We start from the raw sequence: 27,524 nt of genomic DNA, 5'->3' as shown, positions 1-27,524 counted from the left end.
CATCTCTTTCCTTCTCTCTCATAGTAGGCTGGATTGGAAGCCACTTAAAGGTGCTCTAGAATGCCATCCTCAGCTCCCAGGCTAACTGGGAGAAGTACTGAGCACCCTGTCCCAAGGGGCATGCAAGCAGAGGAGAACCAATTCCAATCAGAAAGGCTGCAGAAGGGATTCTCCTTCTGCTGGAGATTGAAGCACTTGGGTGTTTCCAAGTCCCAGGGCGCAACACGTGACAATATGCAAGACTGCTTTCACTGGAGAAAAATAAGGCCCATGTTGCATGTTATCCATGAAACAATTTATGCATCTTCAGGGCCTGGGTGTTTTTTGGTCAAAGATTGCACTCTGCCTTATTTTATTTTATTTTTTTGCCTTAAGAATATTATTTCATTTATAAACAATGGGGATGGTAGCTGGTGGCAGTTGTTTTCCACGTCTTAACTTGGCAAAATAAGACCTTACAAGTCCATTTTTAAGTTTTGAGGAAATCTCAGTTTGTTGCAGTGAAAAAAATCTCCCCAAATATCCAGAGAGAGGCCCTCGAATGGGACAGGTCCTTTTCAGGTTCAAGGCTCATTTGAATCAGGGGCCAACTGTGCTGTACCGTGATGACTAACAGAGACCTGGCCAGTTGGGATGGAGTGGGGAGTGGAGACTTGGCAGGGGCAGCGCACATGAGCCCCTGGGACAAGCAGGCACTGGGGAGGTTGGGGCTGGGGAGGGTGGAGCAGCCAAGTAAAGATGGCTCAGCTCCCTGCATTGGATATCTGGGATCCTGAGATTCCAGGTGTTCCGAACCGCTGGATGCCCATAACTATGCGTGCTTCTGGTGGGAAGTCAGTGTGGTAGTGACCTCGCCTCCCTTGCTGCAGCTCAGGGGCTGGGATGGCGGCAGCTGGGGCAGAAAGGCAAACACTGAAGGCCTTCTAGCTGGCATACAGCAGCGGTGCTCAGGGCTGAGGGCTGAGAAGGGAAGGTGGGCACATCCCGGGAGCCTCAGGGGGTTCCTCTGCAGGGCCTGGGCTGCGCGCCCTCGAGAGGGTGACACTCCCGGACACCACGGCTCTAGGTGGAGATGGCTCGGGCCGCTAGTAGCCACCTGCTCCCTCTCTCAGGAGCTCAGGTTCTGTGCATTCCCTTCCCAAAAGGGGGCCTTGGTCTGGAGGGTAGAGCTGGAGGTGAGGGACACCCCCAGGCTTGCTGTGGCTCCACAGAGGAGGCCCTGACCCCTGAGCTGCCTTCCTCCCCTGACTCTCGCAGGGCCCATTTAACTCATCGCTACACAGTGACCACGCATCTACTGTGCTCCCTGCGCTTCACCAGGTGCCAGGACCTTGTAGTGAACTAAGACAATTCCTTGGCCAGGTCAGACTCTGGCTCTGGCCCAGATGCTGTGGCCTATGATTTCAGACCTGAGTGAGCAGGGAGGGACCCTGATTCCATTTATCTGTGCCTGCTGGCCCGACTCCGACCTCAAAGTTGGGCAGAAAGGGGCCTCAGACGCCCGAGCCAACATCTGTTCCAGGGCAAGTCTGATGAGCTGCTGCTTGCTTGAATACCCCCGGCAACAGGGAGCTCACTCCCTGCTGAGCCCTCTCAGCCAGCCAGGCAGGTCTCTGACGTAGGGCCAAAACCTATCCAGGCCTCTCTAGTTCTCAGAAACTGGGTCCTTAGAAGTGTCCCCCATCCTACCTGTCCCTTCTGTGATCCACTAGGCTGACCCCAGTCTTGCTATTCTCTAGGTTGATCCCTTGCTCCAAGATGGGCCTTGCCCTCTGTAAGACTGCTGAGCCAGTGGGGGGTCAGTTTTCTTGGGCCCTGAGAACTGTCCGAACAACTGCTCCAGGTGCCATAAGGCAAGGGCTGTTTCTGCACCACAAAGGGCTCTGAGGTCACCTCTGCAGAAGGTGGCCTGGAAGGGTGAATCCAGGCAAGGAAGGCAGTGCTGTGGGAGGAGGGGTTCCCCTGCAGGTTGCTCTAGGGCTTCTTCTTTGGGCCTCAGTTTCCCTCCAATGTGGGGCTGGAGGTGTGGGAAACTCTACTGTTCTGAGCCCTGGAGAGGCTGCTTCTGGAGTCTGAGCTTCGAGCTGGGGGGTGGTTAGGGGCAGTCAGGAGCAGGGGTGGGAGGGTGTGGATTGGGGTAGGAGAGGCGACAGCTGCTTTGAAATGTGGAGAATAATAAAGCAAGGAATGTCTGAGCTCAGGGGAAAAAATAACCCCCACCCACTGGGCCTCCCATCCTGCACATAATGAATTAAGTACAGGGAGCCACGTTTCATGTGGGGGTGCTGGCTGGGGGAGGCTAGAAGGCCCCTAATGAGAAACAGGGTCCTGGATGGGTCACTGGGGGTTCGAGGTCATCTAACCCAACCCCTGGGGGTACTCTCACTCCCCAGAAGCTTCCTCTCAACTTCCCTCTGTCTGCATGGGTGAGGGGCTGGGGGTCCCGCCCCATCTCCACGCTGACCCCTGATACAGGGCTGCACCCCAGTGCTGGCCCTGAAAGACCAGAAGGGGGAGCTGGTGTGGCTGACTTGGATGGATCTTCGCATCCTCACCCTTCTGCAAGCATTTACTGAGTACCTGCCGGGCAGGTGTCTCCTGCCTGCAGGATGGTGGGGTCAACACTGCCTCCCTGCTGGACCGATCAAATCCACGGAGCCCGCCAGCATCCAACCAGCAAGCCCCCAAGCCCCAGACCACTTCCTGTCTCCAGTCTCCACAGCCCTTCCCCTTGCTCTGCAGATTGCTGTTTCCTGTGGCCTCACCCCTGTCCACTCTTATGTTCCTGGCCTCAGCTCAGTACCACCCCTGGCGCCTTCACCAGGGCTTGGACCTCAGCAGCCCTGGGTCCAGCTCTGCCTTTCCAGACCACCAGTCTGGGGCATTTGGCTTTTTTATGGGTCACCTGCCCCTACCTCCTCTCCCCCCTCCCCAATAAACTTAATGTTCCCCCAACAAGGTCTACACTCTCCATCTTCATTCATACTGTTCCTTCTGACTGATGGACCCCCATTCACCTACTCCCCAAGACTGCTTTCTTAAAAAAAACACCCGTTTCCAGAGGGGCCCAGGGAACAGTGGGTAAGTGAGTAAATTGTCAGCAAAACGGTAAATGCCCAGAAAGGGAGCTGTAGAGGGTGAAGTCAGGTAGGCATGTTTCTAAGGCTCCCCAAAGATCCTGGCCTCTCAGCCTCTGCCAGCTTGGAGCAAAGACCCCATTTTATTTTTAAGAAGTCTGATCAGGGCCTTGGAACTTGCAGTCTTCTCCCCCAGTATCCCTTCTCTCCCCCACCCACTGTAATTAAAACCATTGTTTTTCAAGCACATGTTAATTAAAAAGCAAACATGTTTTGCTAAGTAATTTGGAAGCTCTGGTTATGCAAACCAGAGTCATTCCAGTTTAAAAAAAAAAAAAAAATCTCTCACCCAGCTGGCCCCAGTGTCTTGGGAGCTGAGGACCCTTGGGGACACAGTAGATGCACAGCCCTTTACAGTTTACATTCCCTTGGGGGCCTAGCCAGGGCAGGATGTCCTCAGTGTTTCACAGGTGGCAACACAGTGCCGTTACGGAGGCCCAGAGCTCCTAGCAAGCCCAGCATCACCAGCCCCCTGCAAATGTGTGCTTTGGGCCCAGGGAGCAATAGTGAGGAGGCTGACTGACCCCTGTGCCCCGTCCTGCGGGCAGGGTCTTTGTTTCTGAGCCTCTGCCCAGCTGTGGGGTGAGGAGAAGAGGATGCGGGCATGACAGAGCTTTGAGCCCAGCCAGGAAGGCTGGCGGGTGCTGGGCCACCTCCTCAAGTTTCCGGCACAGCTGGCGCGACGACCACCCAAAGCTGGGACAGCAGGTCCCCGAGGTGAGGGCCCAAGGGAAGGACCAGCCTGATGGGTTAGGGGAACCCTGGATGCTCAGAGGTGCCTGCTCCAGCCCCAGCTTCCCCCTCCTTCTGGTGTTGCCCATAAGTGTCCCCACCCTGACTCCTGCACCTCGGAGTCCTGGGGTCCCCAGGCCCTTCACATCCTGGGTAGTATCCTCAGAGCCCACTGTCGCAAGCTGGAGCCCCCAAGATGCAGGGTTCAGTGACCTCCAGGCCCTCCTGCTCCCTTTCCCTGGCAGAGATGGGGGCGTCTCACCAAGAGGCCCCTCCAAACCTTCTCACCACTTTGCAAGCTGCCTGTTGGCCCTCCCAGTGTGGGGGAGCCCTGCCAACAGAAAGTTTTTCCTGTGTAGTGTGTAAGTGCTCCACGGACGAGTCTGGACCTACGTGTGTCACTGTTCACCAGGGTTCTGTGTGAAGCAGTCTCTCCCTGCTTCCTGAAGGAAACGAATGCCAAGGTCCTGCGGGGATCTGGGTGGGCAAGGGATGGGGCAGGGACCAGGAAGAATGTCTTATGGAGGGAAGGAACCCTGCCCCCTGGCCACCTCCGGCACTGACCCCGGCATTGTGGGACACGATGGGCCGGCTCATCCCTGGCACACGCGCGCGCGCGCGCGCGCGCGCACACACACACACACACACACGGACACAGGCTGAGGGGCGGGGCACCTGGAGTCATAGCCATGTGTCACCCAGCCGGCCCTCCCCTCTCTGCCCTGCACTCAGGCTTCTTTTCTGTAAAGTGAGGAGTATGTGCTGTGACGTGTGCAACTTATCACAGGCAATGTCTCTCCTGCGTGGACACACACAAACACACACACTACCGCCGCCCCGGCTCACACCCACATCTCACACACACGCGCGCACACACACACATCACACACACACACACACACTGCCGCCGCCCCGGCTCACACCCACATCCCGGGAGGAGCTCGGCTCCCGCCGCGCTCCCCCGGGGGGCCAGAGGCGCGGAGCTTCTGTGTTCTGCTCCCTCCGCCGCGCCTGGAAACCGCAGCGGGCCGGCCGGGATGAGCTCACGCCGCCGCCGGCCGCCCAGGTCTAACGCGCTCCAGATGCCCGGCGGCCGGCGCCCGGCGGCCGGAGCGTGGAAGACGGCCCTCTGGCGCCCCCTGCAGGGCCCGGCGTCTCGCGGCCGAGCGGTCGCCCGCGGGACGGGGGGCGGGGCTGCGCCCGGAAGGGGCGGGGCTTAGCCCACCCGCCCGCGTCTCGGGCGCAGCCGGCTCCCGGAGTTTGGAGCCGAGGTCCCGCTGCAGCGAAGCCCGTCACGTCTGCCTCGCGCGCGGTGTCAGGTCCCGGCCCCTGACCCAGCGGCCATGTGCTGGGTGGCAGTCCCCTTACCGGCTGCCTTCGCCAAGACGTGGGAAGCCAGCCCCCACCTCACCCCCCGTTCCTCAGGCCCGCCTGGACCCTCCGCCAGGTACCGCGGCTCTGGCCCCCGCGCGGCCCTGCCCACTCTTGTTCCTCTTGGAACAAACAGCCTAGTTTCTACTGGGAAAGCAGCAGGGGCCTGACCACCGCCTGTTTTTAATAAGGAGCTGGTATTTCCCCGAAATCGCGGCCCCGTGGCTGACCTCACGGGGATGACGGCTGGCGGTGGGCCAGCGGGCGGGGGAGCCGCCTCAGGGTGAGCCCCTGACGCCTGGCCTTGCAGAGAGGAGGGGTTCTGGTTTCCAGCCCCGGCCCAGCGGCTGGCTCATCCAAAAATCTGTCCCCCCGTCTGTCTGCCGTGTTGTGCACCCCAGGCCAGTGCTGCCAGCGCCCCTCCTCCTCAGCCCTGCCCAGGGTCCCTCTTCCCTCTTGCCTCCTTGTGTGGTCCTGGCAAGCCGCTTAACCTCTGACCTCTCATTTCCCTCCCTGTAGGATGGGGCTGTTGTGGGATTAGAGAGGGGACCCGCACGGGGGAGCAAACGGACCCCAGGAACAAGTAATTTCCAGAGGGCTGGAGGCGGGGACTCTCAAGAGCTAAGGGGCCAAGGGTCAGGTCTGGGTCTTCCTGGAGCAGAGTTGGGGAGGTGAAGGAAGGGCCTGCGGGGAGATAAATAGGGCAGCACAGATGTCCTGGTGGAATGGCAGTGTTCAGTGAAGGGCCAGCATAGAGGGCTGAGGACACCCCGTGAGGGAAGGGTGTCAGGAAGGGCTTTGCAGAGGAGAAAGCAAAGAGTGAGGTGCAGTTAGTCAGGCTGAGAGATGGGCGGCCAGAATACTTAGGCAGTGAAGAGGTGGGGTGGGGGCCAGAATGGAGAGTGGAACCAGACAGGTGGGTCCCAGGCGTCCCTGGCAGAGAGTGGGGACTCTGCTAGAGGCACTGGAGGGGGCGAGGGCCCCGGGAACTGGTCCTGAAGCCCCGTCTGTGGCTGAGGGACAGAGAGAGCCAGAGGAGGACGCAGATTTCAGTGGAGGGACAGGAACCCTCTGGGGAGCAGGGAGACAGAGAGAGGGGTTGTAGCAGGTGGATAGCTGAGCGATGGATTTATCTGGTGGCTGGAAGATTTGTTTGCTTGGGGCTTACACTTTCTGGATGCTTGGGCCCCCGCTGAAAGGAACAACAGTAACACTAATACCCAGCAAAGCATGTGCCAGGCAGTGCTCTGATCTCAACTCTGCTCATTTCTCTTCACCAGAGTTTTATTCATTCGGCTATTCATTTAACAGATGCTTATCGAGCGCCTGCTGTGTGCCAGCCCTGTTCAGGTGCTGGGACTCCAGCAGTGACAAGACAGATAAAAACCCTGTCCACAGAAAGTTTTCGCATGGAAGGGGAAGACAGCCCACATATAGAGTAAAGCGTATAGTATTTCAAATTGTGAGATGTGCCACAGAGAAAATTAGAGGATAAGGGTGATCAACAGGGCAGAGTAGAGGGGCATACTTCTTGAGAGGATGTCCTGGGAGAGCCTCAGTGAGGAGGAGACATTTGAGTAAACCCCAAATCTGGTTCACCACCTCTTAGCCGAGAATAGTTTTTCCAGAAGAGCATTTGCAATCATTTCCATGATAGGGAACACTAATTTTGATGCTATCCCCCTAAAGAATTCCATTCTTCTTAGTAGACCTGTATTACCCCAAACCAAAACCAAAAAAAAAAAAAAAAAAAACCCAAAAAACAAAAGAAACCAGTACTCAGTTCTTCTGGTTTTGTATTGAATTCCATCAGTATACATTCTGTGGAAATTCATTTTCTTTTTTGTTATCTAAGTACCTGAATATGCTAGATTTTTGGCTCCCAATCCATAAAACGTAAGATATTTACTATCTGGCCTTTTACAGGAAAAATTTACTGATCCTGGTATAGATCCAAGAGGTGAGGAAATAAGCTGTGTGGTTATCTGGGGGCAGAGGGAACAGCCAGTGCAGAGGCTAGGAGGCAGGAGCTAGTGAGGCACATAGACAGGCCAGTATGGTTGGAGCCCTGTGAATGAGGAAGAGAGTGGTAAGAAAGGGTCAGAGATACAAATGAACTTACTTACAAAACAAACAGACGCACAGACTTAGAGAATGAACTTACAGTTGCCAGGGAGAAGGATGGGGGAAAGGATAGGGAGTTTGGGATTGACATGTCACACTGCTATATTTAAAATGGATAACCAACGAAGACCTACTGTGTAGGATGTGGAAGTCTGCTCACTGTTATGTGGCATCCTGGATGGGAGGGGAGTTTGTGGGGAGAATGGATAAATGTATATGTATGACAGTCCCTTTGCTGTTCACCTGAAATTATAACTTTGTTAATTGGCTATATCCCAATACAAAATAAAAAGTTAAAAAAAAAAAAAGATCGTAGGAACACAGGCAGATGGTGCAAAGCCTTGTGCCAATTCCTAGGTATTTAAAAAAAAATGTGTGTGGCTATCTTTAATGCAATCTTTTTTTTTTCTATTACATTTTCTAATTTATTATTGCTACAGAGAGTAGGTTATTGATTTTGTATATTGATCTTTTCCCCCAGCCCTCTTAGTTTGTTTTTGTATAGTTTTATTAATTTTTCAGGTGGTTTGTTTGGATTTGTTTTAGAAAGGGATTATATCTTCCACAAATGATGCGTTTTGATTTTCCTGTGTATAAATAGCTTAGTTTCTTCCATTCTTCCCCTCCCTGCACTCCCCTCTGCTTGCCTCCCTACTGTATCCCCTTACTTCCTTTCCCCTCTCCACAATGCACAGGGTTTCAGTTTCTTCACATCCTTACCAACACTTGTTATTTTCTGTGATGTTGATTTTAGATTGTCTATTTTTAGCCATCGTAATGGGTATGAAGTAATACCTTGTGGTTTTGATTTGTATTTTCCTAATGATTAGTGATGTTGGGTAAAAGACATGATGTCTTTTCATGTGCTTACTGGCCATTTGTGTATCTTCTTTGGAAAAATGTCTATTCAATTTCTATGTTCATTTAAATTTATTTATTTTTGATTTTAATTGGAGGATAATTGCTTTACAAAGTTGTGTTGGTTTCTGCCATACAATAATGTGAATCAGCCACAAGTATGTGTGTGTGTATATATATATATATACACATATATATATATATACACATATATATATATACTCCCTCTTGAGGCTCCTTCCCACCCTCCCCATCCCACCAGCTATGTTGACTTTTGGATTGGGTTGTTGGGGCTTTTGTCATTGAGTTGTAGGAGTTCTTTTTGTGTTTTGGATATTAACCCCATATCAGATATATGATTTACAAATATTTTCTCTCTTGCTGTGGATTATCTTTCAACCCTACTAATAGTGTTCTTTGTAACACAAAAGTTATTTTGATGAAATCCAGTTCATCTGTTTTTTCTTTTGTGTCTATGCTTTTGGAGTCATATCCAAGAAATCACCATCAAATCCAACCTCATGAAGATGTTCTCCTATGTTTTCTTGTAAGAGTTTTATAGTTTTAGCTCTTACATTGAGGTATTTGGTCCATTTTGAGTTAATTTTTTGTATATTGTGTAAGGTAAGGGTCCAATTTCATTCTTTTGCATGAGGATATACAGTCTTACCAGCACAGTTTGTTGAAAATACCATCCTCTTTTCATTGAATGTTCTTGACACCCTTGTTGAAAATCATTTGACTATATATGTGAGGTGTTTTTTGCCCTGAGCTCTGTTCTATCTTCCTAGTCTTCAATGTAGGATGCCTTTCTGTTTAAATCTCTAATTTCCTTAAAGGAAGTTTTTGTAGCTTTCAGTATACTTTCATCTTCTTGGTTAAATGTATTTCTAAGTATTTTATCCTTTTTGATATAAATTGCAAATGGACTTGTTTTCTTAATTTCCTTTTTTAAACCCTAATTTCATTTATTTAAAAAAATGAATTTTAGTGAGGTGTATTTTTAAGTGCAGTAAATTGCACATATTTGACTAGCTTTGAGAGAGATATATATTTGTAAAGCCACAATAATCAAGATGCAGAACAATTCCACTCCCTGTAAAAGTGCCCTGTGTCCCTTCACAGTTCATTCTTCCCTCTGCCCCTGGCCCAAGGCAACCACTGCTCTGCTTCCTGTCACTAGTATTTGGCTTTTGTTGTTTTTACTGGGCCATTTGTCTTCTTATAGAGTTGTAAGAATTCTTCATGTGTTCTGGATACAAATATTTTGTCCTATAGATGTATTGCAAATATTTTCTTTCAATTTCTGCCTTGAGTTTTTCATTCTTTCAACAGTAGTTTTCAAAGAACAGAATTTTTTAATTTTGATGAAGTCCAATTTATCAGTTTTTCTTCTATCAATTGCTTTTGTGTCTACTTCACAAAGGGGCTTCCCCAGTGGCTCAGTAGGTAAAGAATCAGCCTGCAACGCAGGAATCGCAGGAGACACAGGTTCGATCTCTGGGTGGGAAAGATCCCCTGGAGAAGGGAATGGCAACGCTCTCCAGTATTCTTGCCTGGAGAATCCCATGGACAGAGGAGCCTGGCGGACTACAGTCCATGGGGTCGCAAAAGAGTCAGACATGAATGAATGACTAAGCACGCATTACTTCACAAAAGTATTTGCCTACTTCAAGGTTACACAGATTTTGCCCTTATAATTTTTATCTAGGAGTATTAAAAATTTTATTTATTTATTTTTGGCTGTGCTAGATTTTTGTTGCTGTTCGGGTTTTCTCTAGTTGCAGTTTGAGGACTTCTCACTGCAGTGGCTTCTCTTGTTGCTGAGCACAGGCTCTAGGGTGCCCGGACTTCAGTAGTTGCAGCACGTGGGCTCCGTAGTTGCAGCTCCTGGGCTCTAGGGCACAGGCTCAGCAGGTGTGGCCCACGGGCTTAGCTGCTCCATGGCATGTGGGATCTTCCTGGACCAGTGATTGAACCCATGTCTCCTGCATTGATAGGCGAATTCTTTACCACTGAGCCACCAGGAAAGCCCCTTATTGTGGCTTTTTTGTATATGTCCTTCATCATATTGAGGAGGTTTCTTTCTTTTTTTTTTTTTTTCAATTCTGAAGTTATTATTTATTTTGATAAATCAGCAGTCAGTCTCTATACATTATAGCATAATAGTATATATTGTACTATATATATATATACTACGCTATCAGTGAAATTAACATCATAGTCATTGTAAATTATAAGAGTAACTGACTTACATTTTACTTACCATAATCATCACTTATTAGTAGTAACATAACTATGTGCACATTTTATATTCCAACTTTAAATGTAATTTGCTGTATTTTTTTTTTTAATTTTTTATTAGTTGGAGGCTAATTACTTCACAACATTTCAGTGGGTTTTGTCACACATTGATATGAATCAGCCATAGATTTACACGTATTCCCCATCCCGATTCCCCCTCCCACCTCCCTCTCCACCCGATTCCTCTGGGTCTTCCCAGTGCACCAGGCCCGAGCACTTGTCTCATGCATCCCACCTGGGCTGGTGATCTGTTTCACCATAGATAGTATACATGCTGTTCTTTTGAAATATCCCACCCTCACATTCTCCCACAGAGTTCAAAAGTCTGTTCTGTATTTCTGTGTCTCTTTTTCTGTTTTGCATATAGGGTTATCGTTACCATCTTTCTAAATTCCATATATATGTGTTAGTATGCTGTAATGTTCTTTATCTTTCTGGCTTACTTCACTCTGTATAAGGGGCTCCAGTTTCATCCATCTCATTAGGACTGGTTCAAATGAATTCTTTTTAACGGCTGAGTAATATTCCATGGTGTATATGTACCACAGCTTCCTTATCCATTCATCTGCTGATGGGCATCTAGGTTGCTTCCATGTCCTGGCTATTATAAACAGTGCTGCGATGAACATTGGGGTGCATGTGTTTCTTTCAGATCTGGTTTCCTCAGTGTGTATGCCCAGAAGTGGGATTGCTGGGTCATATGGCAGTTCTATTTCCAGTTTTTTAAGAAATCTCCACACTGTTTTCCATAGCGGCTGTACTAGCTTGCATTCCCACCAACAGTGTAAGAGGGTTCCCTTTTCTCCACACCCTCTCCAGCATTTATTGCTTGTAGACTTTTGGATAGCAGCCATCCTGACTGGCGTGTAATGGTACCTCATTGTGGTTTTGATTTGCATTTCTCTAATAATGAGTGATGTTGAGCATCTTTTCATGTGTTTGTTAGCCATCTGTATGTCTTCTTTGGAGAAATGTCTGTTTAGTTCTTTGGCCCATTTTTGAATTGGGTCATTTATTTTTCTGGAATTGAGCTTCAGGAGTTGCTTGTATATTTTTGAGATTAACCCTTTGTCTGTTTCTTCATTTGCTATTATTTTCTCCCAATCTGAGGGCTGTCTTTTCACCTTACTTATAGTTTCCTTTGTAGTGCAAAAGCTTTTGAGGTTTCTTTCTATTCTTAGTTTACTGATTTTTTTTTTTTTGGATCATGAAAGAGCGTTGAAAAGTGAAAGTGAAGTCGCTCAGTTGTGTCCTACTCTTTGCGACCCCATGGACTGTAGCCCACCAGGCTCCTCCATCCATGGAATTTTCTAGGCAAGAGTACTGGAGTGGGTTGCCATTTCCTTCTACAGGGGATCTTCCCGACCCGGGGATCGAACCCAGGTCTCCCTCATTGCTGGCAGATGCTTTACTGTCTGAGCCTCCAGGGAATTCCAGAAAGGAATGTTCTTGCCTCAGTTGAGATGACATGTGTGTTTGTATGTGTGTGCATGCTTATTTTATTTTTCTTCTCTGAACATATTTAAAATAACTATTTTGAAGCCTTTGTCTACTATGTTCAACACATGGGGTCCCTAAAAGATAGTTTCTGTTATCTGCTTGTTTTCCTATGTATTGGTTAAACTTTTGTGTATCTTTTGTTGATAAAAAAAATTAATCAGTCGATCTAAGAAAGAAATGGAAACTTTTGTTTGAGCCAACCTGAGGATTATAATCCAGGAGACAGTCTTTCAGAAAGTTCTCTGGATTGTATTGTCCTGCCTCTTAGAGGTCATTGCACAGTTATATAAGATTTGAGACAAAGGTTTATGCATCAGAGTCACATACTGATTATTTAGTAGTCTGGCAAGGTTAGAGGGTTACTGTGACCTCTTATAGGATTGAGAAAGGAATGTTATTTCCTGAGGAGTTACCTTCTGGTGTCAGGAGGAAATTGCTTTTCTTTTGGTAAGCATTCCCGTGTCTTGTAAGTGGATTTAGTTATATGATGCAGATACACAGTACACACTAAAGATGAGGGGGTAGTGGCTCAAACAGGCAGAGAAAAAGGTTATGCTTAAAATTTTATTTCATCCCTTTGTGTGTTTTGTAATTTTTTTCGTTAAATAGCAGACATCACAGATAATATAGTGTAACAAACCTGGATACTGATTCCTGCTTACCCTGGATTGTGACCGTTTGTCTGTTTGTTTAGTATTTGTGTGAGATAATTTTGTGAAGTCTCTTTCCCCCTCAGTTTGCAGCCTCTGATATCCCTGCTCAGGGTTTTTTTTTTTTTTTTTTTCCCTTATTTTTATTTTGTAGCCTGGCTTCTTAGTGTTAACTCGTGGATCAGCATAAGCCTCTTATTGGTCAATGGTTGTGTGTAAGCCCCTTTGGTTAGTTTTATTTTCACTGTTTACCTTTGGAAATGTGTGCATGTCTTGGAGACTGTTTTCACCGTTTAGGGAATTTACTTTTCCCCCACATGTTCATCTGATGACTAGAAACTTGGAAATTCCCTGTCCATTCATTCCTAAAAAGATACAGCCTTTGGTATGTGCTCTGCCTCTCAGCCAACTATGGATGAGTGTGATTTTATTTTTAAGCTGGGCTTTTTAGGAGTTGCCCCTGGGTCAGAAAAGCTCATTGTGCAGGCAGTATTTGGTCAGAGGCTGTGCTTTGATCCACTGAACTAGCAAGGGTTCTGCCCTCTGCTGATAGATCTGTGTTTGGTTTGGGAAGCGCATTTATATTTGCTCTACTTCCTGCTCTTACGTTTTTTATCAGTTTATTTATTATTTTGGCTGTTCTGGGTCTTAGTTGCTGCACGAAGTTTTCTCCAGTTGCCGCAAGGGGGCGCTGCTCTTTAGTTGTGGTGCTTGGGCTTCTCGTTGCTGTGACTTCTCTTGTCGAGGTGTATGAGCCCTAGGGTGCATGGGCTCAGTAGTTGCGGCTTCCCGGCTCTAGAGCACAAGCTCAGTAGTTGTGGCGCATGGGCTTAGTTGCTCTGCAGCCTGTGGTGGGATCTTCCCAGAAGAGGGATCAAACCTGTGTCTCTTGCATTGGCAGGCAGATTCTTTACCACTGAGCCATCACGGAAACCCCTACTTCCTGCTCTTTATTGTTCCTGAGTTGGCACTGCCTGGCGCACACACTGGAGAAGGCAATGGCACCCCACTCCAGTACTCTTGCCTGGAAAATCCCATGGATGGAGGAGCCTGGTAGGCTGCGGTCCATGGGGTCGCTAGGAGTCGGACACGACTGAGCAACTTCACTTTCCCTTTTCACTTAAATGCATTGGAGAAGGAAATGGCAACCCACGCCAGTGTTCTTGCCTGGAGAATCCCAGGGAAGGCAGAGCCTGGTGGGCTGCCGTCTATGGGTTCGCACAGAGTCGGACACGACTGCAGTGACTTAGCAGCAGCAGCAGCAGTAGCGCATACACAGTGTTTTATTTTATTTTATTTTTGCCACAGTACCTCATACACAGTGTTTTAGACCCCCAGGGATGAGTGTGCTTCCAGGAGAACTCTTCTTGGCCCCCTTTTACTGGTTTTCTTCTGGTTAATCTGCTGTTAGTCTGTCGCTAGCATCATGGAGCTACTGACACTCTCTTAACTGCTTACCAGGAAGATCTCTTTTGTTCTTAACAACTCCATTAGGCATGAATTTCTCCACCCTCTGTTCCAGATAATAAATTCAGTTATTTCAACCAGAGTCACAGAGCACTTCTTTCAGCCTGCCTGTTCTCCTGGGCAGGATGTTTGAGCTATTGCAGCAGAGCTAGGGAAGTGGATGGCAGCCTGGAGTGAAACTCCTGTTCCAGGAGTGGGCACTGGAGAGTGAGATGGTATCTCCCTTGCTCCGGCGTGGAATCTCTGCTCTGGGAGGGAGCTGGGAGGGGGCCATTGAAAACCCAGGATTCTTGGCCTGCTCTGCCTGGAGTAGAGCTTCTGCTCTGAGTAGGAGTTAAGTGAGGGAAGAAAGCTCTGGTTCTCTTAGTTGTGCCTGCTAGAATAGAGCTTCTGCAGTTGGTCTTGGGAGAGTGAAAGACACAGCTATCTACGTGAAACCATTGTTGGGAGAGAGGGAGACCCCGTTGACTTGGCCACTTGCCCAGAGCAGATTTCCATAATACGCAGCTAAGGAGTGGGGATGGGAGCCGGTCATGGCTCACATCCCACAGACTCTTGCCAAGAACTCTTCGTTCTCACCAAGATTTTTTAGATTTTCTTGCATAAATATTTCTCAATTTTCTGTGTCCTCTCAGGCCAATTTCCAGAGCACTTAAATAGTTATTTTTCTAATAATTTTCACCAGCTATAAATAGCTCGCTCTCTAAAGAAAGAATCAATCAAGTTCCTCATGCAGCCATTCTGGAAGTACAAAATCAAAGTTTTAATATCTGTCTAAACATTTGCAATTTTCTAGATATTTTTCTATTATTGGTTTCTAGCTTGATACTGTTATAATCTTAAGACATATTGTACAATTTTAATTCTTTTGAATTTGCTGCCATTTGTTTAATGATCCATAATATGCTCTATTTTGGTGTATGCTACATGTGCACTCAAAAAAAGGTATTTTCTGTTGTTAGGATAAAGTATTCTGTAAACGTGAATTAGGTCTAATTCACTGATAGTGTTTTGCAGATCTTATATATGCTTACTAATTCTCTGTATTCTTTTTTTTAATCAATTATGAAAGACATGTTAAAGTTCCAAATTCTAATTGTGGTCATAATGTCTTTTTTTGCCCTTGCTCTGTAAATTTTGAAGATTTGTTACTAGCTCCATTTAGGATCCTAGCATATTTAGATTTTATCATTATGCAATTAATGTCTTTATTTATCCCTGACAATATTCTTTGTTCTGATGTTGACTTTACCTGATAGTAATCTAGCCATTTCTTCTTTTGATTAGTGTTTGCATTAGGTATTATATTCTATACTTTCCCCTATAACCTGTCTATATTTAACGTGGATAAATAGTTGTGCTTTTAAAAAAAATCTCAACAGTCTGTCTTAATTCATATAATACAACGTGAACATGAATTAATAAAACTACTAATTTAATCTAATAGATTCATTTACCTTTGGTGTAAGTACTGTTATTGTTGGATTAAAATCTACCATCTTGCTTGCTTTTTTCTATTTCTCCTGTCTCTTCTTTCTCTTTTCCTCTCTTTCTCCTTTTCTTTACATTAATGGAGTATTTTTTATGCTTCTGTGTTTCCCTCACTGTTGTCTTCATGCTCACGCTCACTCAGTCAGTCATGTCTACCTCTTTTCAACCCCATGGACTGTAAGCCAGTCAGGCTCCTCTATCTATGGAATTTCTCAGGGAGGAATCCTGGAGTGGGTTGCCATTTCCTCCTCTAGGGAATCTTCTGGAGCCATGTATCAAATCCATGTTCCCTGCATCGCAGACAGATTCTTTACCACTGAGCCGAGCCATCAGGGAAGCCCCGCTGTTGTCTTACTTACAGTTATTTACGTTTTTTTTAGTTTCCCTTGAGTTTACAGTCACTATCTTTAGATAAGTCCTCTTCTTTCAAATAATGGTATTAGTTTTTTAGGTAGTGCAAGTACCTTGTAACAGTATTTCCCAATCCTTTATTAATTTTTTGTTGTTATCTGTGTGTGTGTGCTGTTGCTCAGTTGTGTCCAGTTCTTTGCGACCCTATGGACTGTAGCTCACCAGGGTTCTCTGTCCATCGAATTTTCCAGGGAAAAATACTGGAGTGGGTTGCCATTTCCTACTCCAGGGGATCTTCCCTACCCAGGGATTGAACCTGTGTTTCCTGTCTCCTGCATTGGCAGGTGCATTCTTTACCATTGTGCCACCTGGGAAGCCCATTACTATCTATACTGTGGTAAATCACTTTGATGATAAGTAACATTTTTTGAATCACAACTTGTATCTAGCTACTTTATAAAGTCCCTGTGCTGTCCAAAGCTAAAACAAGATGTAAGATAGGCATTTCCACACAGATTTGCAGTAGATTTATTTTCTGAGCTCTCGGTTACTGTTCCAGAAGCAGTTTTTGTACCTCAATGTCAGTGCAAAGGTGATTTACATATTTCAAAAATCTACTTAACATGGTCATTGAGTGGCTTCCACCTAAACTTCAATGAAGTGATTAATTTGCAATGTAATGACAGGATAAAAGGCAAATGACAGGAGAAGAATCCAAAAGAACTCAATGAATACCTTTCAAGTGAAAATTTTTTTGCTCCAAGCCATATGTTCATGGGTTAATAGCAGCATTTGGTGACACTTCTCTGCATGAAATGCACTCTTAAAATGAAATGTATAGGGGCTTCTCTGGTGGTCCAGTGGTTAAGACTCTGCACTTCCAGTACAGGGGGGCGAGTTCCATCCTTGGTTGGGGACGTAAGGTAAGATGCCACGTGCCATGTGGCCAAAAAAAAAAAAAAAACCAACAACCAACAAAACGATGAAACACATAAAATATGATTGTAGTTCACCATTAATAGAAAATTTGCAGTTGGTTTTTCTGACTTAAAATTAATTAATTTAGTTTTGGTTGCACTGCGTCTTCATTGCTGCACATGGGCTTTCTCCAGTTGTGCCGAGCGGGCTTCTCGTGTGGAGCACGGGGTTTAGGCCTCCTGATTTTTGGGTTTGCTGAATTTCAACATAAACTGAATGAAGAGATTCATCAGCACTCTTATGAAAAAGTTAGGCCATAGATTTGGGAGTGAGACCCTGAAAATTTACAAGGGGGTATACAGTTGGATAGATTTAGGACACCCTGACCCCCAGCCACATTGAGCCTCTCTTGCTAACAGAAACAGCGCCTCCTCCCATTTGATAAGGCTGGTCTCTCTGCCTTAGAGACACTGTAATGACTTCATGTGAGTAAATTACATAATAAGGGCACACCAATTCTCTGCCCATACCACCCCAGTCTTCACTGCTTCTAGACCTAATAACTAGTGTAAGATCCCAGCATGTTCTAGGACAGGGGCAAAGTATAACCCAGGGTAGAAGGCTTCCCTACAAAAAGAACTGCAAGATTTTGCTGATCTACATTGGAACAAACAAGGGGTATATGTATACGATTGGATTTGAGGGATTCTTGATTGGGTAGGGCTGGGACCAAATTTATGAAGAGCACACTTGCTAGAAATTTGGAATTCAGTTTGGTGGTCCAGGCAAGTAGGAATGATTCTATGGATACCTGTTTATTGGGTTATCTTAAACCTGAATGCAGTAGTGGACTGTACAAAAGGAAGTTGATTTGCTAGAAATTTCCTGGCTTAATGTTGAGAGAGAAATGCAGAGAGAGAGAGAGAGAGAGAGAGATTTAGATAACCCCCTCAAGAAGACATTGAAAATATATTGTGAGAGGAACACCTACATCCTCAAAAACATTGTAACTGGCAATCCTCTTTTGGCTGGGGAAAAGTGGGAAGTACTGAAACTCAAACATTAGTATTGTTGTTTTTCCCCCTGACTTTGACAGGAATAATGAAACCAGGCGGAGGCCTGGTAGAAGCACTTAAGCAACAAAGACAAATGGACATCAGGGACATAGAGCTAATAAGAATGGATTGACCCACAGGTATCTTTGCTGGATGCTCATTTTAAAAGGTATCCCCATGATGGAAAGAGCATGGCAGCCAGGTCCTTTGTCCAACCCACTTCATCTGCAGTCCCACCACCTCCAAGTCTAGGTCTGGTGAATGAGCTCTGCCTTGAGGAACTATTATGGAGAATTAAGGCTCCTCAGCAAATTCCTAGACTGCTCATCTTCCCCAGCTCCAGGCCAGGTACCACATCAAGAAGGGCAGGGGTGTCAGGAAGCACCTGCCTTTAAGTTGTTGTTGTTGTTGACTGGCTAAGTGATGTCCAACTCCTTGTGACCCCATGGACTACAGCATGACAGGCCTCCCTTCCTCACTATCTCCCAGAGTTCGCCCAAGTTCATGTCCCTTGAATCGGTGATGCCATCCAAGCATCCATCCTCTGTTGCCCTCCTCTCCTTTTGTCATCAATCTTTCCCAGCATCAGGGTCTTTTCCAGCGAGTCAGTTGTTTACATCAGGTGGCCGAAGTATTGGACCTTCAGCTTCAGCAGCAGCCCTTTCAATGAGTGTTCAGTGTTGATTTCCCTTAGAATTGACTGGTTTGATCTCCTTGTTGTCCAGGGGACTCTCAAGAGTCTTCTCCAGCACCACAATTCAAAAACATTAAATTGGCAGGCCCCTAGCAAGGACAGTCTCCTCAGATGGACTCTAACCCTTCGGTCTTGGGCTGATTTCTGGGTGGAGACAGTCTAGCCTGAGGATCTGAGAGCGAGAGCGTGACTGTGCGCTCTCAGGCCGGCTTGAAGCGCAGTGATGCGCCGTGGTCCCCATGCCGCTACTCAGCTGCCGGCCGCGAGGGGGCGCCGCAGAGCGCTGAGGCTGTCACGGAGCCCATGGCGTCCCCGGGCGGCCTCCACAGCCTCCTAGTCTGGCTTCTGCTCCTTCAACCCTGGCTCACGGAGGCCTCGGAGCACTGGTCGGCGACGCCCTTGCCCCCTCCAGCTCCCTCGGGAGGCGGCATGAAGAACCAGCCACCCCCCGGAGGCGCTTCAGAAGTCCCCAAGTTGGCGGAGTTTAGCTTAGGTGACTCTCTGCGTTGGGCGTCCGGAGGGGCGGGCTGAGGCGCCAGGGTGGGAGCTGCTGCTCCCCAGGAGCTTGGGAGGATTGGGGTCTGAATGAGCGCAGCCCTGCTGTGGAACCCGAGGGCGGGGTGCGCCTCGTGTGCGGATCCAAGGCCTGCGGATTTGGAAGCGCTACCCTGGAGCCTAGGAGGACGTGGCCTTCTTGGCTGTCTCGGAGGCTCCCGGAAGTCAGGGCCTGTTTCTCAGAGGTTCTCCTTGCCACCCTGTCCTCACCCCAGCGTGCGGTCGAGTGTTCCTGAAAATCTTGGGAGGACAGGACAGCGAGGAAGGGAAATGGCCCTGGCAAGTGAGCCTGAGGGTCCGTGACAGACATGTGTGCGGAGCGTCCCTCGTCACAGAAAAGTGGGTGCTGACTGCGGCCCACTGCATGCTAAGGTGAGTAGTAACAGCGGAGATGCGAGAGTCCTGCCCTCCTCAGACACCCTTTAGTTTCTATTGCCCTGCAAGTTGATAGAAAACCCAAACCAAACCAAAGCCCACACAAGCAAAATGGGACAGATTCTGCATTTTGGTAGTCTTGTTACCAGGAATGCTAATTTGATGATCAAAACCAGTTGTAGCAAATCAATTTTGAGAGGCGTTAGGAGGGGTTTTGGGGGAAAGGGGCATGGAGAGAGTGGTGAGGGAGGTTGGGGCCCGTTTGGGAAACCGCTGATGTGTGTGGAAAGGCCCGAAGGCTGCTTCCCGGGGTCTCTATGAGGGACATGTTCTCTTCCACAGCCGTCGCCGGTACAGTGTCATGATGGGAGATCGGGATCTCCAGGGTGTAGTTTCAGGGTTGGTGGTCCCTGTCAGCCACTTCGTCATTCACCCTCAGTTCTCAACAAGTGGAACCATTAAAAATGACATTGCTCTTCTCCGGCTCCTCTACCCTGTAAATTTCACTGGCCTTATCCAGCCTATATGCATCCCTGAGAAGACTTTCCGTGTGCAAGCTGGGACCAGGTGCTGGGTGACCGGATGGGGAAGGAAGCAAGAATTTGGTGAGACTGTGAGGAAGGTAGTAACCTTGGGTAGAGGGGGGGCAGCCGTATCCCTGGAGTAAGCAACAACACTAAAGTGGTGGGGTGGGAGGAGGCTGACCGCCTGGCAGGTGGGTAAGGGCGCAGCCAGGTTAATGGTTCCCAAATGGCTGGAGCCCAGAAATTGATTGAAATCTTTTGTTGCAACACAAATATTTGATGCCAGCCATTTATGAAAGGCACCAGTCCTGGGAACCAGAGCTGTTCTCTGAAGAAGAAATACATGGGCGAAGTCTCCTTCTACAGATTTGTGGAGAAGTGTACCTGACTGGTTTGGGGGTATTTTTAGGTTCCTTGGGGACAGAACCGGTTGCTCTGAAGTTCTCTCCAGGGTTAACTTCTACTCAGGGCGTGATGAGTTGTCTGCCAGTCAGAGCTGTCTGTTGCTGGAAGTACTTGCCTTGTTGCGTAGGGAACTTCCTATCCTTGGAGGTCTTGGCAAAGCCAGAAAACCCCTGTTGGTGAGGCTGTAGGGCCTCTTATCTCTGGAAAGAGCCTGGATTGTTGCTTTCGGGTGCTCCTTGTCTGAGCATCTGTGATTCTGCTTTAAAGTAAAGACCCTTTGCTGATGTACAGGATGCCTTTCATGATTACTATTGATACGCAGAGTGATAGACGCTTGGTTATCATTTCTCACAATGGTCAGGCTTGCCTCTTCCTGTCCTGATCTGTTCTTCTTTATTTTGTCATGGGTTTGGTTCCTAACTTCTCTTCTCCCCTTGTCAGCTTGGGGCTTCGGTTTCTTCCATTGTCAGATGGAGAAAGTAACCTCTATAATGCCTTCTTCAAAGGGGATTCAAGGTGTTTTGGGCCTTATCATTCACCTGTGCAGATCTACCCACTGCCGAGTTTCTTCTTTGTTTGTAGGAGGCCCACTTGTGTCAGAAGTTCTCCAGGAGGTCGACCAATATATCATGTACTATGAAGAATGTAATGGGCTGCTACAGAAGGCCCTACAAACAAACAAGGATGTAGCACAAGAAGGAGTGATCTGTGGCTATAATAGTATAGGAATGGATTCTTGTCAGGTAAGTTCACGGGTCCCTTGCCACCTCTGTATTGACGTTGTCCCCTCAAAGTATCCTTGTTCCCCAGTGACAGGGCCTGGGTTATTTCCCACCTTATCTTTCAGCCTTTACTTAAGGAAATTCGGGGGAGAACCCCTCAAGATACCTGTGAGCTGTCCTGGCCTGTTTCTGCAATAGGGAGGAGCCCCACATCCTGGGGGTGCTGCCAGGATGCAGTGAAGTTGAGGGTGATGATGATATCCATGTAGTTCCTATAATTGATTTCTTTCTGTAGTCACTTCCTGTGCCAGTGTGAACATTCACCCACGTTAGCTCAGTTTCCCAGCTCACAACCCTGCCACCTAGACATTTTACATCTTATTATACAGATGTGGGCCCTCCAGAGACACAAGTTCCAGGTCCCCCTGGGAGTGCCTGTAGGAGCCCTGGGCCCACAGCCTCCCGTCTGCCCCGAGCAGCCTTCCTGAGCAGGGGACAGGGGACAGGTCTCAGAGGATGAGGGTCTGGATTCTGGCAAGAGGAGAACATCACTGGCGGGAGAGGGAGCAGTGAGTCCGAGGCTCCAGGTCTGAAGCACTGGGCATGTTTCGGGAATGGGTTTCAGGCCTGGAGCAATGAGGAGGCCGGTGTGGCCAGAGTAGGGGCTGGAGTCAGAATGTGTGGCTGGGGCGCTGAGCTGCGTTTCTGGGTCTTGTCCAGGCAGGCCCGTGGGCCAGGAGTTTGGTTTTCATCGTGTGGGCAATGGTGCTGAGCCCCAGGCGGGACCTGGGCTCATAGAGGGGTGGAGGGGGTCTCAACCACACCGTCACCAGTTCTTGGTAACTGCTTGCACGTGAGGATGGCAGCGAGGGAGAGCTTGAAGAGGACTCTGGGTTTCTGACTGAGCTGGTTGGTGGGGGGCACCAGAGCAGTTTTGGAAAAGGATGTGCAGTGTTGGCATGAGCTGGGATGAGTATGTGGGATGTCTTGAGAGTGTAGCTTAATATATGGAGGCAGCTGGCTATATGTTCAGGAGCTCTCGAGAAACTTAGGCTAGGTGTACGCATTAAGGGGCTCAGTGCAGAGGTGGTATTTGAAGTGTTTAACAACCACTGTAGTATAGGAGGGCTTCCCTGGTGGCTCAGTGGTAGAGAATCTGTGTGCAGCGCAGCAGCTGCAGGAGACCTAGGTTCGATCCCTGGGTTGGGAAGATCCCTTGGAGGAGAGCATGGCAACCCACTCCAGTATTCTTGCCTGGAGAGTCTCATGGACAGAGGAGCCTGGCGGGCTCAAAGAGTCGGACATGACTGAAGCAACTTAGCACACATGCACGTAGTATAGGAAATGACCAGTCATAATATCTTCAGAGGATACTAAAATTTTCCAATTGACTCTTCAGTTCTCAGTTCTTATAATCACAGAAATCTGGGCCTGGCAGATGTCTGGGGAAGGCTCACAGATGCCCGTCTCTCAGTGTCTTGCTGTGCAGTCAGCTTGCCCTGATGTGGGTGCTCTTCCATTCCTGAAGTTTGATATCTTTCTCTTTTTCAGGGAGATTCTGGGGGCCCTCTGGTCTGTCAATTCAATACCACATGGGTCCAGGTAGGGATTGTGAGCTGGGGCGTTGGCTGTGGTCGTAACAATACGCCTGGAGTTTATACGGAGACTGCCCTCTACTCTAATTGGTTAGTTGCAGTGGTGAACAAGGCTGCCTCTTTGTATCCAGTGGTGCTCCTCTTCCTATTGCTGTGTGTGGTGTTGTCCCTGGACCTCCTGGTGACCCTGTGATCACCCTGGTTCACACTCCCCACTGTTTCTGAGTCTCACACCTAGCCCTGCCTCTGACCTCCCACTCCTACTTTAGTGCCAATTCCTGAATTCCACTTGGTATCCAGTGATCTTGTGGAGATCCACATGACAGAGAGCTGGAGCATGAAGCCCTGGAAGTTTCCTGCCTGGTGCTTCAGGAGCATGCCTCATCCATGTCTACAGCTTGGCCGTGCTCTGCTTGGCCGGAAGGAGTGGGTGAAAGCATCCCAGCTGGATGGATAGCGACCTGCTGGGTGGACACGATGCTTCATCCACATCATGGGGAACATCTGGCAAAGAAGAGACGTCATCACCAGTGAAGCAGTGTTAGATATGACACTTTTATCAAACCAGCCTGTGTGGTGATTGTTGGGAGAGAGCGAGGAGGCCTTGCCATGTCCACATCTGACTCAGTTATCTGGGTTCAGAAAAGGTCCCCTGCTTCCCAGTGTAGATCCACCTGTGAGTATCTGCCTCTGCCACACAAGCCCTCCGGGGGCAACTCAGTCTTGAAACCCTCTTCCCAGCGCTCCAGTGGCCACATCCAGGCTCACCCCAAGTTGTGTTGAAGCATTACGGAGTATAGAGATTTCTGATGTCAACCCAATAAATGTTTGGAGAGTCCTGTGTGTGTTCTGCATCTCTACTGGTCTGGGGTCACTGAAAAGAACTTATCTCACATTTAGCTTAGGAAAGTGTTCATGGTCTTTTAAAACCCTGGAGTGATGTGATGTGATGTGATGTGAGTGGACAGATGGCTTTAGCAGTTGGGTCCTGCTGCTGTGTTCCTCATGGCCATTAGCATCTCTGCAGGGACCTTTGCAGGTGAGTTTGCTAGCCACTGCATCTGGGAAGGAGGAAATGAGAAGACTGGAAGCTGGAGAGGGGTCAGGGCATTGTGCCCAAACGTCACCCCACTTTTCTGTGTGTTTCTGTTGCTCCCCTTCTAGGTATATGGAGCCTGAAGCACCAGACTGCCTTGGCCAGGCTATGGAGAACAGCACTGAGGCTCAGGGAGGGGGCAGTTTGGGGTGCTTACTGGTGATTCAGATGGTAAAGAATCTGGCCACAATGCAGGAGACCTGGGTTTGATCCCTGGTTTGGGAAGATACCCTGGAGGAGGAAATGGCTGCCCACTCCAATATTCTTGCCTGGGGAATTCCTTGGGCAGTGGAGCCTGGTGGGCTACAGTCCATGGGTTGCAAAGAGTTGGACATGACTAAGTGACTCACACACACACACGCCCTGTGTCTGTGCTGGCTCATTTTCCTCACTACCAGATGGTCCCAGATTACCTCTCTGTCGTTGTGCAGAGCACTTCGCTGTTTCTTGATTTCTTCCATGAAGTTTGAGGTTGCCTTCTTTTAGGAGGGGATTGTGCATTTTGCATATGGGGAGAAGGTGCATGTGAATAGTTAGGTGAATAAAAAAGTCACCTAATGATGGTCTTCTCTTATGGCTTCTTTCAGACCCTTCCTTCTGGGCATATAGGGTATCAGGATAAAGAATACACTTCCAACCTTCCCACCTATCTTAAGTTTGGCAGTGCGTTCTGGTTAATAAAATGTAAGTATTGATGTTGAGTATGAATTTTGGAAGGTATTAAAGATACCTTTTAAAGAAAGGAGAACAAGCCCTTTGTTACTTTCTTCATTGCTGGCTAGAGTATATTCATGGTGACTAGAGCTTGAGTAGCAATCTTGGAACATGAGGAACATGTTAAGGGTATAGAACAGAAATTCAGAAGGAACTTGAGTCTCTGGAATTTATAGAGCTGCCATCACATCTCTTTATGCAAGACAGAAATAAACTTCTCTTTTAATTGAGCCCCCATCATCTTCAGTTTCAGTTACTCATAGAAAAATCTCACTTTAAATAATGCGGTTGGTATTATAGCTTTATTTCTGGATTGTTATGGATATAAGCTTTTAAAATCATTTCTTATTTAGACTAAATTATTTTTAATCCTACTTTGTTATGTGCCGTTGCTTCCTTCTCTCAGTTCAGTTCAGTTCAGTCACTCAGTCGTGTCCGACTCTTTGCGACCCCATGAACCGCAGCACACCAGGCCTCCCTGTCCATCACCAACTCCTGGAGTCCACCCAAACCCATGTCCATCGAGTCGGTGATGCCATCCAGCCATCTCATCCTCTGTCATCCCCTTCTCCTCCTGCCCCCAATCCCTCCCACCATATGGGTCTTTTCCAGTGAGTCAACTCTTCGCATGAGGTGGCCAAAGTATTGGAGTTTCAGCTTCAGCATCAGTCCTTCCAATGAATACCCAGGACTGATCTCCTCTAGGATGGACTGGTTGGATCTCCTTGCAGTCCAAGGAACTCTCAAGAGTCTTCTCCAACACCACAGTTCAAAAGCAAAATCAATTCTTTTGCACTCCTTCTCTGGTCATAGTTAAAAATTGATAAGTTTAGAAGTTTATGTTGATGAATGACTATTATCTCAATGCATTTCTCTATTATTATTTTCTTTATTGAGGTATAATTTATATATAATAAAATGCACACATTGCAGTGTACTCTTTTATGAGTTTTAACAAACATACCCATGTTAACATCACCAAAATCATGATGGAGAACATTTCCATCAATCCAGGATGTTGCTTTATATTCCTTTCTATCATCCCTTCCCAGAGATAACCTTTGTTCTGTTTATTGTCACATTAGATTTGCAGGTTATTGTATCTCACATTAATGGAATCATATAGTCAGTGTTCTTTTGGGTCTGCCTTCCACATACTGCTTTTGTCTTTTTTTCTTCCAGTTTTATTGAGATATAATTGACATATAGTACGGTATAAGTTTGAGGCATATAGCATAATGATTTGACTTACATATATCATGAAATGATTACCATATTAAGTTTGGGGAGCAGCCATCATCTCATAAACACAAAATTAAAGAAATAGAAATAGAGTTTTCCTTGTGAGAACTCTTATGATTTGTTCTCTTTGCATCTTTCATATGTAACATACAATATTGTTAATTATACTAATCATGTTGTACATTACATCCCTAGAATTCATTTATCTTATAACTGGAAGTTTGTACCTTTTGACTGCCTTCATTGAATGCCACATACTGTTTTTGAGATTAATCCATGTTGTCACGTGTATCTTCAGTTGGTTCCTTTTTATTGCTAAATAGTTATCCAGTACATGAGTCTTCACAGTTCATTAATTCTCTTGTTGCTGGACATTTGGGATGTTTCTAGTTAGAGGCTATTATGAATAAAGGTGCTGATAAACACTCAGCTACAAGTGTTTTTGTGCCTATAAGCTTTTGCTTCTTTTGGGAATAAACATAGGAGTGGAATTGCTCATTCATAGAATGGATGTATGGTTAACTTTATTAGAAAATTCCAGAATTTTCCAAATTATTTGTAAAGAGGCTGAAGTTAAATAGGTCTGTGAAGACCTACAAGACCTAGAAATAACACCAAAAAAAAAGATGTCCTTTTCATCATAGGGGACTGGAATACCAAAGTAGGAAGTTAAGAGATACCTGGAGTAATAGGCAACTTTGGCTTTGGAGTACAAAATGAAGCAGGGAAAAGGCTAACAGAGTTTTGCGAAGAGAACACACTGGTCATAGCAAACACTCCCTTCCAACAACACAAGGGATGACTCTACACATGGACATCATCAGATGGTCAATAGCGAAATTAGATTGATTATATTCTTTGTAGCCGAAGATGGGGAAGCTCTCCACAATCAGCAAAAACAAGACTGGAAGCTGACTGTGGCTCAGATCATGAGCTCCTTATTGCCAAGTTCAGATTCAAATTGAAGAAAATAGGGAAAACCACTAGACCATTCAGGTATGGCCTAAATCAAATCCTTTATGATTGTACAGTGAAAGTGACAAATAGATTCAAGGGATTAGATCTGATAGACAGAGTGCCTGAAGACCTATGGATAGAGGTTCATAACCTACAGGAGGTCGTGATCAAGACCATCAGCAAGAAAAAGAAATGCAAAAAGGCAAAATGGTTGTCTGAGGCTTACAAATAGCTGAGAAAGGAAGAGTAACAAAAGGTAAAGGAGAAAAGGAAAGATATACCCATTTAAATGCAGAGTTCCAAAGAACAGCAAGGAGAGATAAGAAAGCCTTCCTCAGTGATCAGTGCAAAGAAATAGAGGAAGAATAGAATGGGAAAGACTAGAGATCTCTTCAGGAAAATTAGAGATACCAAGGGAACATTTCATGCAAAGATGGGCACAATAAAGGACTAAAATGGTATGAACCTAACAGAAGCAGAAGATATTAAGAAGAGGTGGCAAGAATACACAGAAGAACTATACAAAAAAGGTCTTCATGACCCAGATAACCATGATGGTGTGATCACTCACCTAGAGCAGGATATCCTGGAGTGTGAAGTCAAGTGGGCCTTAGGAAGCATCACTACAAACAAAGCTAGTGGAGGTGATGGAATTCCGGTTGAGCTATTTCAAATACTAAAAGACGA

The 27,524-nt window shown here is 47.1% G+C and overlaps 1 protein-coding gene across 4 annotated transcripts; it reads left to right on the top strand.

Moving 5' to 3' along the window:
- Positions 1 to 18,615: 18,615 nt before the first annotated feature.
- On the top strand, positions 18,616 to 25,117 carry LOC122424837 (putative serine protease 42). Of its 4 annotated transcripts, none has more exons than XM_043443064.1 (5): positions 18,616 to 19,145; positions 19,423 to 19,579; positions 19,925 to 20,187; positions 21,094 to 21,254; positions 24,512 to 25,117. In XM_043443064.1, exons 1-5 carry the CDS (start codon positions 18,956 to 18,958, stop codon positions 24,617 to 24,619), a joined length of 879 nt encoding a protein of 292 aa, XP_043298999.1. In that variant the 5' UTR covers positions 18,616 to 18,955; the 3' UTR covers positions 24,620 to 25,117. The 4 variants fall into 4 exon arrangements, with proteins under 4 accessions (XP_043298999.1, XP_043299001.1, XP_043299000.1 ...); XM_043443066.1 differs by lacking the exon at positions 24,512 to 25,117 and adding an exon at positions 23,993 to 24,159; XM_043443065.1 differs by lacking the exon at positions 24,512 to 25,117 and adding an exon at positions 23,098 to 23,986.
- Positions 25,118 to 27,524: the final 2,407 nt, after the last annotated feature.

This window comes from Cervus canadensis, chromosome 22 (assembly GCF_019320065.1).
Source record: "Cervus canadensis isolate Bull #8, Minnesota chromosome 22, ASM1932006v1, whole genome shotgun sequence".
NCBI lineage: Eukaryota > Metazoa > Chordata > Mammalia > Artiodactyla > Cervidae > Cervus > Cervus canadensis.
The sequence above is the reverse complement of the archived record's forward strand: the minus strand, read 5'-3'. Positions and strand labels throughout refer to the sequence as shown.

What these genes read in the sequence shown, in the direction of transcription:
- LOC122424837 (XM_043443063.1), top strand. Translation starts at nt 18,956, where the DNA reads ATGGCGTCCCCGGGCGGCCTCCACAGCCTCCTAGTCTGGCTTCTGCTC. An exon ending in GGGAAGGAAGCAAGAATTTG is followed by an intron (nt 20,188 to 21,093) that starts GTGAGACTGTGA and finishes CTTTGTTTGTAG; the next exon opens with GAGGCCCACTTGTGTCAGAA. An exon ending in TAGGAATGGATTCTTGTCAG is followed by an intron (nt 21,255 to 22,784) that starts GTAAGTTCACGG and finishes TCTCTTTTTCAG; the next exon opens with GGAGATTCTGGGGGCCCTCT.